The 15,432-nt window shown below is 37.8% G+C and overlaps 1 protein-coding gene across 1 annotated transcript; it reads left to right on the top strand.

Moving 5' to 3' along the window:
- Positions 1-466: 466 nt before the first annotated feature.
- LOC136780750 (testis-specific gene A8 protein-like) lies at positions 467-2,479 on the top strand. Its single transcript, XM_066739307.1, has 7 exons — positions 467-521; positions 593-639; positions 726-827; positions 1,231-1,773; positions 1,830-1,907; positions 1,987-2,209; positions 2,445-2,479. The coding sequence occupies exons 1-7, from the start codon at positions 467-469 to the stop codon at positions 2,477-2,479; spliced, it is 1,083 nt and encodes a 360-aa protein (XP_066595404.1).
- The last annotated feature ends 12,953 nt before the right edge of the window (positions 2,480-15,432 follow it).

Raw genomic sequence — 15,432 nt, forward strand, 5'->3', positions numbered from 1 at the left:
GTGGATAATTGTTCTAACTGCATAAGACATTCATAAAGTACGGTAAAAGTTCAAATGACAGTAGTAAGTTTAAAGGACCATGAGCTATGATATCATGTGACCCATGGTTCTTTAAACCTACTACTGTTCTGCACTTTTACAACACTTTAGCAATATCTTATGACGTTAGAACTATTATTGATAGGATATTTCAGAGTATACTACATGTTGGGAAAAATATTATCAGCTGAATGAAAATCATACAGCTGAGCCGAGCTTTCGTCCCATCTAACCTGACTCTACGAATTTATTTAATATCTATAAAAAACACCTGAAAAATAGAAATTATAATATTTTGGAACTGACCTGAGGTTTCCTGTAGTAAATCCAAATTATTTGGGCACTTCCACACTTCACTTTTCACACGAAACACTTTTTTAAAAAACCGCACGTCCGGACTAAGAGATGGCTGAAAACCCTCTCAACGATGACAGCCGCGGAGCTTTTAATGTGTTCGCAAATCACACCGAAATATTTACAAAGTGCGAATATTTGAAATGATTTTATTTCGCATGATTTTCCTAATGGAAATAAAATATTCCTTGCATTCTAGAAATAAATATAATCCTTATTAAAAGTATATTACATTTAAAAGCGCAAGTAGTTTCGAAGCTTGCCATTGGTCCATCGATCCGATAAGCTTGATTATTGGTCTATCGATCTGATAAGCTTTATCATTGGTTCAGAAGCTCGGCACATTGTTGGCTTATGAGAAAGGTAACGTGCTGTGTTTCATTCCCCACGTTGAAGCCATTACCGGCGCCAGGACATACACGTGCTTCCAAATGGTAAGTAATTATGTCATTATTGCATGATAGTTGGTAAAAGAAGTGATGTGTAGTGTCATTCCGCGATGTTTTCTAATATATGTGATAATAAGAAATTCCGCTTACTATTGCATATATTCGAAACTGTAAAATAAAATATGAAATATTTGTAAAAATTCAACATGGCCGTAATGTTTTATTCCTGAAAATAGTCTGTTGGGGGGGGGGGGGGGGAGGGGGAAGTAGACTGCTATGTAGAATTTTTACTATTACAACAAATATGTCATACTTATAGCACAGATTTGAATAAATGCAATCGTAATTAGACTATCTTATCACATACATTTGAAAATATCGCGAAAGAACACTACACATTATTTCTTTCGTTAATAATATTGAAATTAATAAAATTTTTTTTTTTTAGAAAACCAGAAACTCGGGAGAGGAGGCAGCGAAGGAGGAAGGGGCGGCGGACCGCCCAGCCACCACCAGCCAGCCCCCCGCACCGCCGTGTCCACCTACGGCGAAGAGCGGCCACGGTGCGGGGAGGGAGAAGGAAGGAGGGGGAGCGGCAACGCGGACCGCCAAAGCAGGGGCATCAAAAGGCCCGCGGACCACCCCCAAGCCAGGGGGATCCGCGGACCCGCTGAAACCCCTGCGGCGACGGTCCGAGCCGACACCACGGTCTACCCCGAAGCCTGGAGTAGTCGCGACGAGTCTGCTGACAACCCCCAAGCCAGGGGGATCAGCAGCCAAGCCGCGAACTACTCCGAAGCCAGGGGTAGCCGTGGTAAAAAAGCCCAGCGGCCCCCAACCCTCCCACGCATCCCAGCCGCAGCCAGCGGCAGCTCCGCGTATTGCGGTTCGAGGACGGTCGCAAGAACCAGGACCGTCTCGAATCCGCACATACGCGGAGGCTGCAGGAGGGAGGCCTTCTTTGGCAAAGCCGGCGCTGACGGACAAGGAGGTAAGTTGAAATGTTGCAATAATTTTATATATGTACTAATAATGTAATGTTTACAGATTGACCAGCTGGCCAAGAGGAGGAGGCGGCAGCGCCGCCGCCAAAAGAAGGCAGCGGAGAGGGCCGCTGAAATAGCAGTAAGTATGCACACAAAATAAATATTAAAACATGATAATAATTTTATTCTTTTACAGTTTATGAAGCTTATGGAGAAAGAGCGGGCCCGCCGTCCCCGCTCCCCTCGCCCACGACGCCGCAGCCGCAGCCGCAGTCGCACTCCCCGACGTCACCACCGCCGAAGCCGCAGCCGCACTCCCCGACGCCACCCACGCCGCCATAGCCGCAGCCACACCCCGCGATGCCGCAGTCGCACCCCGCGATGCCGTAGTCGCTCCCCGCGAAAAACCTGTCGTGGCAGCCGCCATTGCCGCCACGACAGGTAAGGAGCCCATGCTCCGACCAAATGTCCACGGCACAAGAATAGATGTATGTGCCGTGGACATTTAAAATAAATAATAGTTTTACCCGTAACAATGTATATTTCTTTTATAAACCCACCCCAACCCCGCTTCACGTCTGACGGGACTACACGCTGGAGAGAGAGAGAGAGAGTTACAGGGAGAGAGAGAAGGACAACGCGTTTCTACTCCGAGTACGCATTGTATTATATTTAGGGTTACACAGTCTAGATGAAGCATTGGCAAAATAAGATAATAATATGAAAGCATCCCATTTTCAAGATACTACCAACGATATCGTTTAATTTGCATTTGCACTTTTACTTTTCAAGAAATAAAATGCTAAATGTACGAACGCATGAGGCTGAAAAGAGCGTTTTTTAGTACAAACGCGGGACAATGGCACAGTCGTATTTCTCAATAGAATTAGATGAAACTAATAACAATCGCTTCCTTTCTTTGTATAGATCGTCATAAAGAGCTCGGATTTCGAATAAACGTCCTAGTTTTCGAGGTATGAGCAATTGAAGTTGAACGGCGCATACACGTTTCCCTCATGGTTCGAATCAGCTGTTATGCACGTGTATCTTCAATTGCTCATATCTCGAAAACTAAGATGTTTATCCAAAATCCCCGCTCTTTATGACGATCTGCGTAATGAATGGAATCGATTATGATTAGTTTCATCAAATTCTATTGAGAAATACGACTGTGCCACTGTCCCGCGTTTGTACTGAAAAACGCTCTTTTCAGCCTCACGCGTTCTTACGTTTAGCAAATTATTTCTTGAAAAGTAAAAGTGCAAATGCAAATTTGATGTGAGTGTTAAAAACAGCATGAAAAGGGGATGTTTTCATAATATTTTCATATTTTTCCAATGCTTCATTTGATCAGTGTAACGCAATATGTAAAAAGATGCATGCTTTGAGAATTTACTAATACTTCCCCTCACCCCACTTCGGCAGATAGCCTCTTTGCATGTAGCCTAGCTAGCATGCCTCAGTGGAGAAAGCTTTCATAACAAGCCATATTTAGACGCTGGAGTGGGGGAACACGTAGATTGAGCCGCGAGAGCATAGCGTCCTTCCTTACCGCCCCCCTAACAATTTTTAGATTTCGTCCACCTCAAAAACGCGAGACAATGGTACGGCTCTATTTTTCAACCGATTTCAATGTTTGTGGGCTTGTTGGAATCGTTACGTCTGGCACCTCGTCATAAAGAAGCCCGATTTTTCGATTTGTTATTCGTTTAAATTTTAATAATACAATTGTTTAAACACTCTTTTTTTTTCCATTTTTTGAAAAATCGGGCTTCTTTATGACGAGGAGGCAGACCTAACGATTCCAACAAGCCCAAAAACATTGAAATCGGTTGAGAAATAGAGCCGTACCATTGTCCAGCGTTTTCGCTCTGTAATGTCGGTAATAGGGGGTTTGAGGGATCCCGTTAATATTTACAACTCTGTGCCAAAGAGAAGTATGCTTTCAACATTAATGTGCACCGGTCATTATCAGGAGGATATTAATTGAAAGAAATTGTTAAGTTACTTAATAATCATATGCTAAACTTTCAGGTATTGAAATCATTAATCAAATGCATGTTTTGCTTTTTGTTTTCTTTAAACTAATATTGATTGTAACTATACCATAGGTTATATCATATATATACGAACAAATATTTCAGATTGAATTATGGCAATGCTTATTTGAAAGATATGAAACATTCCAAAGAATCTTCATTTACGTAAAATAAAAGTTGACCAGTATTTGGATTTGAACAAATTATACGATAGTAGATGTTTACAAAAGAAGCGAAGACAACCAAATATTACAGAAGTTAGGTCAACAAGCAAAAAAGAAAATGAAGATGGAGCAAAATCAAATAGTGTTAAGTAACTGAGATGTTTCATGTTCCTTCAAATATTTATTTTCTTTGAAGATTAAGATTGTTAAATGATGAATTTGATTTCAGGCTTACTCATAGTGTTATCATTTAGTATTTTACAGCCACAGTGCAAGTGTATTATAGCAAATATTAATACTTGTGCTTTGACTTAAATACATTTGGTACAATTGAATTAGAAACCAAGGAAGAAGGTTCGCTCACATACTGACTATTGAAGTTGAATCAAACATAGGGCTTTTCACTCCTGTATTCTGGTACTTGAAACAGGCAAAGATGAAAGCATTGAAAGATTGGCAAAGTAAGAATAAGCCAATATTCAGAAAAACGTCATCAATTGCTCAGCCATAATTTAAGGATGAGACTCATTGGATGAAATTCTGAAAAATTGAGTGAATAACTGTTAATTGTTTTCCACTGTTACCTATGCTAGTATTCTAGGCCAAAGGCAGTATACTGGTCATTGGTATGGATGAAAAAATGCACGTTAGTAGTGGTAGCTAGGCGGTTCCTGTGACACGGTGGTGAGGGTGGGTGCGGGTGTGCGGGGGGAAGTGTCTCTGTGACATGGTGGTGAGGGGGGTGCGGGTGTGCGAAGGAAGTGCCTTGGCTGTGGGGAGTGTGAGAGAGAGAGAGATCCCTCTCACCCTCTCTTTCTCTCTTAGTCTCTCACCCCTCTCCCATCACCCTAGGGCCCGGATGGTTATTTATCCTACGGGTCCACTAGTTTCCTAAGGCTTACCCCCTCTCCCATGACTCTTGGGCTCGGATGGTTAGTTATCCTACGGGTCGACTAGTTTCCTAAGGGTTACCCCTCTCCCATCACTCTAGGGCAGTGATGATAGAAAGCGGGTATTCGTTCCCCTCACTATGCAACCATAGGCTCACTACGACTTCGAAAGCCTTCTGGAAATTCTGGCATGCGTGAGACATCCCCACTCGTGTCCCTTCTCGCTGATCACACAGCGATGCATACGTATCTCGGCTTCCGTCGCTTGACTTCGGCTAGCTTCGTTGAACGTAGAAGTACGAAAGAGAGCGGTATACTTTTCTCGGACCTCTCTTTCTCGTGCTCGATCTTCATTCGTTTAGCCAACGAGCAAAGCCGAGCTAGCCGAAGCAAATTAAGAAATGTCTTTTTTGGCAGCTATGATAAAAAAGCTGGCCACGTTGAATGAATATTAAAATAATATTTACAAGCAGCCATTAACTTATTAGATTTTATAATAAATAAGGAAATACGATGATTTTACGTAAAATTGATCAATTTTGTTGAGACTCATATGTTACGTATTATTGTTAAAAATATTTCATTTTCTTAATTTATTATTTAATCTAGTAGATTAATGGTAATAAAAAAAAATTCATTATGAAAAAAAAATTTTTAAAAATTGCACGAGTCTTCGGGAATCAAAACCGAGCCCGCGATAACAGCAGGCAAGCGCCTTACCATCTACGCTATGGCACTTATTTGGCAGCTTAGAAGCAAAGTCGCAAGTCGCTTGTTAAAGCGATGGAACCTTTCTCTATTAAGTTTAATTTCCAGAAGAAATGATTAATTATAATCTTATATTTATTTACTTCGTATGTCTTTTCATAATAAAACAAAATATTTTGTTTACATATTTCTAAACATTAATGACTTTAACAGCTGTAGCTTCAAAAAGTGACTGTAACATTGCGGAGAACATCTTTGAAAGCTGCAGAATTAAAAATAAGTAACCCAAGAATCGTATTTGGTATTTAATATGTCATTCCTATTGCAATCTATTTAATTTAAAATACCTCATAAATAGAAAAACGATTAATCGTTCTTAACAAGTAAAAGCACGTGGCTGACAGAGATTAAGTCGATATTTATAATAGATAATATATGAAAATAAATAAATTCTGATCGATTTTTTGCATTTTCAAATATTAGTATCGCATAATTAAAAGAGGTAGTGCAAAAGTGGATGAGCTAGGCTAAAGGATCGATATCGCAATTTTGGCAGATCATCGAATAGTTCCTCCCGATCTTTCTCCTTTAATTTGTACAATTTCTGAGAAATAAGCATCGTTTGCTAATTTTGATTTTCTCCTTCCGTACGAACATTAAGGTACGGGTACATGGCGCGTGAAGTGCCTTTTTGAGCCGGAAAAATTGCTTTTATCGAAAAAAGTTGTTTAGACATTGTAGAAAGTAGACATTTAGGGCTACACGTAGATATGCATATTTCTCAGAAATTGTATAAATTAAAGGAGAAAGATCGGGAGGAACTATTCGATGATTTGCCAAATTTGCGATATCGATCCTTTAGACTAGTTCATCCACTTTTGCACTACCTCTTTTAATTATGCGATACTAATATTTGAAAATGCAAAAAATCGATCAGAATTTATTTATTTTCATATATTATCTATTATAAATATCGACTTAATCTCTGTCAGCCACGTGCTTTTACTTGTTAAGAACGATTAATCGTTTTTCTATTTATGAGGTATTTTAAATTAAATAGATTGCAATAGGAATGATATATTAAATACCAAATACGATTCTTGGGTTACTTATTTTTAATTCTGCAGCTTTCAAAAATGTTCTCCGCAATGTTACAGTCACTTTTTGAAGCTACAGCTGTTAAAGTCATTAATGTTTAGAAATATGTAAACAAAATATTTTGTTTTATTATGAAAAGACATACGAAGTAAATAAATATAAGATTATTATTAATCATTTCTTCTGGAAATTAAACTTAATAGAGAAAGGTTCCATCGGTTTAACAAGCGACTTGCGACTTTGCTTCTAAGCTGCCAAATAAGAGCCATAGCGTAGATGGTAAGGCACTGCCTGCTGTTATCACGGGCTCGGGTTCGATTCCCGAAGACTCGTGCAATTTTTAAAATTTTTTTTTTTCATAATGAATTTTTTTTTATTACCATTAATCTACTAGATTAAATAATAAATTAAGAAAATGAAATATTTTTAACAATAATACGTAACATATGAGTCTCAACAAAATTGATCAATTTTACGTAAAATCATCGCATTTCCTTATTTATTATAAAATCTAATAAGTTAATGGCTGCTTATAAATATTATTTTAATATTCATTCAACGTGGCCAGCTTTTTTATCATAGCTGCCAAAAAAGACATTTCTTAATTTGCTTCGGCTAGCTCGGCTTTGCTCGTTGGCTAAACGAACGAAGATCGAGCACGAGAAAGAGAGGTCCGAGAAAAGTATACCGCTCTCTTTCGTATTTCTACGTTCAACGAAGCTAGCCGAAGTCAAGCGACGGAAGCCAAGATACGTATGCATCGCTGTGTGATCAGCGAGAAGGGACACGAGTGGGGATGTCTCACGCATGCCAGAATTTCCAGAAAGCTTTCGGAGTCGTAGTGAGCCTATGGTTGCATAGTGGGGAGAACGAATACCCGCTTTCTATCTTCACTGCCCTAGCGTCCGGATGGTTAGTTATCCTGACAGTTACCCAGAGAACTTTTTTTGTATTTTAGTTAGTGGAGGAAAAAGTTCCAATTTTCTCCACCAGGTGGCGATCACGAAAATTACTGGGGCAGCTACACCGCTAGGGGTCCTCACCATCTTACAGACTGCCTTTTTTTCAGGCCTGCCCTCGGAGGGGCTTTTCTCCCTCCACATACTTATCTTAGACCCTCCCAGTATTTTCCTACTATAGACCCGCCATTTAATTTGATTTCACATTTTCTTAAACCTTGAGCACTAGGTAGATTATTTTCTTTTACACAAGTTAGTAATAATTGAAAAAATATGCAAGTTAGCATTGCTATTATTTTAGGACGTCCTACGGACAGTATATTACAGGAAATGCTTGAATTGTTTCATTTGAATTTCTTTGAAATAAGTGAGCGAGAGCCAGAAGATGTGTTGGATATAGATGATAAGTTATTATAGATGACCACATTATACATTTTTTTTTTTGAAAATCTTCTAATTTTTTTGTTTTTATCAACAGTGTTATGCTTCTTACAAATGTTTTTAAGACGTATCAGGGAAATTGAGGAAGGAGGACATACGATTGACGATTCGTATACGTGATTGGAGGAGGAAGAGGAATAGACTCATATGTTAACAAAAATTTAATTGAATGAGATATAATGTTACAGCTTGTAAATAATGAAACAAGTGAATATATTAAAATTTTGTTTAAAACTAAAGTCAATGTTCTTCTTGAAAACTTCCCTAATACTCTTTAACCATTTTTCTCCCCTCTCAAACGACCTCTACGCTATTGAAGGGTCTTTTTCCCTCCACATACCCATTCTAGACCCACCTACTATTTTCCTCCTATGGGCCTTCTTTTAATTTCACATTATACCTTTCTTGAACCTTGGACACAGATTCCTTTTTTCTTATACAAGCTGTCGATAAATATAAAGTGAAAAAATATGCAGTATAAAGTGATTATTAATTTAGCGTATAGACAGAATTCTCTAGTAATTCATATAATTACAAGAATAATAGATGAAATTATGCAAAATTTATCACGAGCGGTAAATGAAGAAACAATCGAGACGCATGGAATGGAGTATGAAAATAGTCAGTTATTATGAATGAGATTGCATCATACATTTTTATAAAATCTGATGATTTTTTACAGTAACACGCTTTATACAACTGTTGATGAGAGGTATCAGAATGATTGAGATAGAGGCAGGGATAATTCCGCAGGAAGAGGAGGATGAGGAGGAGACAACGATGGAGGTAGCAAGGGCAGACGAATAGCTTCATATTTTAAAATATTATATATTAAAACTATTTTTAGTTATATATATATATTGAATAAAAGTATTATATGTTAAATCTTTTGAATATTGAATAAAAATTACTGTAAGCATATTATAAGTGAATACATTATTCATTACATCTTCCTGTAAGCATGCTCTACATGTCACATAGTTAACAGACATTATTTTTCCTTTTGCGAAACAATGGGGAGTGAAATTCTAGGGACCACCCAATGTTCCTCCTAGTAGTGGTAGCTAGGGGGTTCCTGTGACACGGTGGTGAGGGGAGTGCGGGTGTGCGGGGGGAAGTGTCTTGGGTTCCTGTGACATGGTGGTAAGGGGGATGCGGGTGTGCGGGGGGAAGGGTCTTAAGAGAGCTGGGGTATATTGGGTGATGAGGGGGAGTGCGGGTGTGCGGGGGGGGGAAGTGTCTTCTTAAGAGCTAGGGTTCATTGGGATGATGAGGAGGGTGCGGGTGTGCGGAGGAAATGCTTTGGCTGTGGGGAGTGAGAGAGAGAGAGAGAGAGAGAGAGAGAGAGAGAGAGAGAGATCTTGGTTTGAAGAGAAGGGGAAAACTTTAGAGAAACAAAAAAAGAATATATTTAAAATAAAGGCAAAGTGTAATAAATTTAGTATAAAAAACGCTAACATGATGATCCCAACGTTCGTCGATTTTCAAGGATTCTATTTAATGGATAAGACATTTATAGTTAAAGAATTTGCAGTTTTACAAGAACTAAAAGTGCATCATATTTTATTTTCACCCCCCTTTCCACATACTTGGTTAAGTGAAGAGGATAGAAAGAAAACAGAGTAAGTATATTTTATAACAAACAATAACGAATTATTATTTTCAATGAATAAGGAATTTCTTTTTCAGTTCAATCTTTTTCAATCATTATGGCTTAAATTGGATGGATGGTTATTCACCATATTATAAATATAAAAATATTATAAAAAAAATATGTATATGAGGATACGGTTTTTGTAAAAGGGGTGGAAAAGTTAAATTGGTTAAGGAGTATTTGTGATTTAGAAATTAGTAATGTAGATGAATATGTGTGGGGAAATTATAATTTAGAAGATGATTTATATAATTCACAACTTCCTATTTGCATGAATCATGAGGGTATATGCGCACTGAGAAATGTATATTATATGAAATATATGTATGAATCAAAAATCTAGAATATATGTGTATTTTAAACATGAATGCATTCTTTTTCTTCAACGCGAAACCTGATCCGTAAAGTATTTATGTCACTGAAGTGACTCGGAGACTGATTATTTGAAGGGCTCTTCATCTAAGATTTTTCATTAGTTTCACGCTGATCATTTAAACGGAAAGAACTACGATGTCGCTTCTAAATAGAATTTTAAATAGCCAGGATGAATATCGTGAGTGGGTACGTGATTGTCGCGATTACATTAAAAAATTGAGAGTTGCTAGCCGCAATGCACGTATAGGGGCAAGACAGGAAATATTTATGGAAATTGCTCAGATACAGTGCCGATTAATCAGAGCAGCAAGAGAAAAAAGTTATTCTTCAAATCACGCTCTTAAGAATCCCGATTTAAGAACTCAGCATGATTATCGCGAGTGGGTTTGCAAGTGTCGTGATTATATTCGAAATTTGAGAGAATCCAACCGGAATGCAACTCCAGATGCTATACAGAAAACTCTTGCAGAAATAAAATGTATTCGAAAGTTACTCCTCCATGCGGCGAAAAATAAAAATTCAATTGGAGCGGGCATTAATGCGGAAAAGCTTATTTGGAAAGATCTTGATTCATCATTTAAAAGTTGAATGTGTAGTGGTATGATAGTAAACACTAATTATATCGAACCACATGAATTTCTATTGGCAGCATCAGAAATGCTGCAATCCTACATGAACAAAGTATTCAGTAAAGTAAGCGCTGTTAAGATAAATATGGTATTCAACGGACAATTTATTTGCAAGGAAATTAGTGATATCAAACATATTTGCACAAAAAATGTGATTTTATTCAAGACTGATAGTAGAGGAGCTATGCGGTTCCGATGACAGGGAGTGGGGGAAGCTGTTTTGTGGTGTGGAAGGGGGATGGGTGGGGATAAGACTCTCTTAGTATGGTAGTGGTGGGGATGAGGAAGGAAAGGGTCTTATAGTGGGATCGCGTTTGGTTAGGGAGGGTGGGGGTATTTTTCACCCTATGTCACAGTTGGAAGGTCTTATAGTGGGACCGAGTTTGGTTAGGTAGGGGGTATTTTTCACCCTATGTCACAGTTGGAAGGTCTTATAGTGGGACCGGGTTTGGTTAGGGAGGTGGTATTTTTCACCCTATGGTACTGTTGGTTAGTTATCCTACGGGGACCTAAGTTATCCTACGGGGCCCTAGTTGAGGGAAGGTTTTTTCACCCTTCGAAGTCGATGGTTAGTTACCTTACGTAGCCTAACTATTTCCGACTCTGCTACACAGATAAACTAGGTTGAGTTAATTGCTAGTTCCAGTAGTCACCGCTAGGTGACTGCCTTCCTTAATCTTCTTTCGCGCTAATGGTATTTTAATATTACGTAATTACACACACGGGTGAACTAGTTCAATTTAATTGATAGTACCAGTAATTGCCGCTAGGTGGCTACCGCAATCCCCCCTTTTCTCGTTAGTTAAATTGTAGATAGCTATTGTGATAAGTTGCTGATATCGTGCAAGGAATTAACTTTCCATCGAGCATGGAATTATAACTTTGCATGGCTTTAACAAAACCTATGCAGCGAATAACGAAATATCCTCTAAATGAAAGGGTATAGTTTTAATATTCTCCCCTATTGGGGAGAATAACAATTTAACATCAATTTCAGGAATATTAATATTTTGATAGGGCAACTTATTAAGTCCTAGCTGTTACTATACCCAGGTCAGGTTCACCAATTTATTAGGCCTTACAGCTCCTCACTTATAGTATGTCCTTAGAGGGTACTATTTGACCATTCAGAACCAATCCTAGATCCTCCCACTATTCTCTCCTTCTATGGACCCTCTCTAGACTTTCATTCAAGAAATCATTTACCTTTCTACGAGCGAATTAGTTAAAGTGATAAAAAGATGTTTGACTAAAATTATACATTCGCGGTACCACGGGATACGGCTATAGAGAAGCTAACCTTAAAGAGGAGGATGTGGATGAAAAAGGAGGATGAGGAGGAGGATGAGACGTGGAGACTGGATGAGTAACTGATAGTAAAACTTTAGTTATTGAATAAAAAACAGTTTTAAGAATTTTTATAGCCTTCCCTGACTTATCTTTTAGCCATTTTTAGCTTTTCAGGTAAGCATATCATACGATCCATCTAACAAGCAGGCTAGGTATTAGAAAGGGAAAGAGTTGTCAGTGCACTTCATTTTTTTTTGAAGGGTAAAGCAAAACATAACTTTTACCTAGACATTAAGAAGCTGTATTGGCACCATTCTAGCGATTGGAGAACTGATTGCTGAGTGTGCTGATATCTTCTAGAACGGATATGCTCGAGTACCTGACGCCTGAGATCATGTCATGTCATGACTTGTTACTTGATTTATGACCTTTTAAATCCTCGATTTTTTCATATTCTCTCAATTTTTTATATGCCTAGCTATCGAGAGGAATGTGCTCGTAAATTTTACCGTTTCACTTAAGAAAAGTCTGCAACACGTTTATGCAATTAAAAGAATTCTGGAGAAACCACTGGTAACGTGTCATGACCTGTTTGACGCAAATTTTCCCCACTTCACTTTAGAAAAGTCTACAACATGATTATGCAATTAAAAGAATTCAGGAGAAACCGCTTGTAACGTGTTACGACTTGTTTGACGCAAATTTCGTAGGTGGGAATGAATACCCAACCACCCAAATATTAACTTCCAATAAGAATGCATCTCATCCCCTTCCATGAATGCATCTCATCCCTTCCACTATTTTTAAAACCCTTGTTGTCAGCAATCGGGAAATTTCAGTCAGTCAGTTTTCATTAGAAGCTTCAAGGAGGTGAAAGATCCAGTGCAAAGCTATATTCCGAATATTTTCCTTGCTGTACCACAGAAATTCTTTTGGGTGGTAAGAATTATTCTTTTATTATTATTCTCTTTTCTTGCTATTCTATTTCAATATTTTTCTTTTCTCAATTTCTATGTTTTTTCACAGAAAAATGGATTTAACCAAGATCAATGCACTTGCAAGTGTAACTTACGAACCTAAGACTTTCGTAAAGCTGAATAGTTTTGAGGAGAATAAGGAGTATCAAATCACTGAATTAGTGAAAATTAAGACCAAATATGGAGAGAAATTAATAGCGAAGCTGGCTACCGACGAATGGTTCTTCCTACCCTCAAGGATGATGAAATTACTGGAGTCGCCTGAACTAATCAAAGAACTTCAAAATGCTGCATCAGCGAATACATTAAAAATCTTATATGTTGGAGGACGATACAATAATTTAGAATTTAAAGTTACCCAATGATAATCATAAGATAAATTTTGGAAATGTTTGTAAGGAATGTTTTTAAGGAATGACATCAATAAATGTTTATTATATCTTATTTATTTTTTCTTTATCCCTCACTACATTAGTAAGATACATATAAATCTAGTCTATTAACTTACATTTCTAACAATATTAGTAAGCGGGTTATATTCAACGATTTTATCATGTATAATTAAACAAAACGCAGTAGTATTACTTGGAATATTTCTAGTACAATCAATCTCAATTTTAACATCAACAGTGCCTGACTTTATAGATTCATTTTGACGCGAACAATCGATGACGAAGAGAGGACCGTATTCCACAAAGTTTTTGTAATTAAGCATTGGTTTCGACTGTTTTTCTCCTGCATAATATGAATGGATAAATTTAACATACATATCATATAGTACAGAATAACGGTTTTTTTCGCTATCACTATCAATTCGGTCATATGGATAAAATTCTGAATTCAGATAGACTTTAACATCACGAACAGAACTGTCATTGAATCTAAGCACCTCCATATGCTGCGTAGTCTTCTTATTTTGTCTAAATGCTAGTATAACATATCGAGGTTTCTCCAATTGTGTTGCAGCTTTTACGGCCCATGTATGCCTCTGTGTTTCAGGTAGAAGTGGATATTCGTAGAGTTCCCAGGAACGAAAAGCCATGGTTAAACTTTTGTTTTGCTCAATCAAACGTAGAAATTTAAGTTTTGTATAATCATTCAGTGATACATGAGGAATCCTCCATTGCACTTTTTGCAAATCAATTTTGGAGTTGATGATTTTTCTCGAAGAATGTAGTGAATTTATATCATCACGTGCTCGAATAAGAACGAGTTCATGACGTGCATTTATTATAACTCTTCTGTAGTCTTCACAAAAACCCAACAGCATTTGCAATGGTACACAAAAGTTGAAATGATTCGTAGACCTGTGATCTGTAAGAAACCATCCTGAATGACGTAGACTTGCACTTTCCTCAGCAGTTAAGGAGATGAGATTCTTCATGGAGCTAGTAATACCCACATTCTTACAGCGATCAATCTCAATACCATTCAATTCATAACGAATTTCATCAAACAAGAATGCCATGGAATTACAGTCAAGTCCTACGACATCTTGGGCTGTTGCATCTGGAGCACGGGTTCCAACGATTATCTTTCCCTCAATGTAGAGATAACTTTCACAGGGTAGAAGAATTAAATCTTGCTGTTGTATAGGAATTCGAATTTCATCACTATTTCCCAATGAGGCATTTGCATAAGGATTGTATGCATGCATTTCCATTTTAGTGATGCGATTGTCGAACACCGGTTGAGCGGTTACATCTAATGGATCCATTTTTATTTCTAACGTTAAAACCCAGTGATTGTAGAAAGGTGATATTTCTTCTTGTTAATGATGCGCCAACGTTACCTTCGCTCAATGTATTTTGTCCTCCAGCGTTACTTTCACTCAATGTATTCTGTCCTGCTGCAGCAGTTGGACTGATAGGCTCATCGAGTATCGGTGATTTATAAGTATTCTTGTAAATCAACATTTTCTAATATGTAAACGAATTGTGATTTCTTCACCTCCGAAATTTACTATACGATCTTCCTGATCGAGAATACGCAAGGTGAGACGGTCAATTACTTTCGCAATGACTGGCAAGTAAATGACGTTCTTCGGTGTTTCTGCGATTTTATAACCTGGCGGAACACTCGGAAAAAATTCATGTATAACATGTCGAGGTCTACCGTTTGTGTACGCACCAGCTGTAATGTTGCATTCAATTCGTAGAATATTTACTCTTATAATGTTTACGGGCTCGTCTGATTCAGCTAGTGTGTTCGGTGGAATAACACGATCTGATGAAAAACCCAACAAAGAGCCTATATTGTTAGGTTGTGTAAAATCAATCTGATATTTACACTTTATTTCACTTTTTAATGTATTATTATTAGCACGTAGAAAAATTACTTCTTCTTCATCACCTTCGAACATCTGAGCACGTAAAAAGTCATTTATAGCATTGAGCTCATAACAACCTGTACGTATAGTTAGCTCCTGATCATCAACGTA

The sequence above is a fragment of the Prorops nasuta genome, unplaced genomic scaffold (assembly GCF_024137725.1).
Source record: "Prorops nasuta isolate Cenicafe-Biocafe unplaced genomic scaffold, Cenicafe_Pnas_1.2 PNAS00020, whole genome shotgun sequence".
NCBI classification, from domain to species: domain Eukaryota; kingdom Metazoa; phylum Arthropoda; class Insecta; order Hymenoptera; family Bethylidae; genus Prorops; species Prorops nasuta.

What these genes read in the sequence shown, in the direction of transcription:
- LOC136780750 (XM_066739307.1), top strand. Translation starts at nt 467, where the DNA reads ATGACAGCCGCGGAGCTTTTAATGTGTTCGCAAATCACACCGAAATAT. An exon ending in CGGCGCTGACGGACAAGGAG is followed by an intron (nt 1,774 to 1,829) that starts GTAAGTTGAAAT and finishes TAATGTTTACAG; the next exon opens with ATTGACCAGCTGGCCAAGAG. An exon ending in AGAGGGCCGCTGAAATAGCA is followed by an intron (nt 1,908 to 1,986) that starts GTAAGTATGCAC and finishes TTATGGAGAAAG; the next exon opens with AGCGGGCCCGCCGTCCCCGC.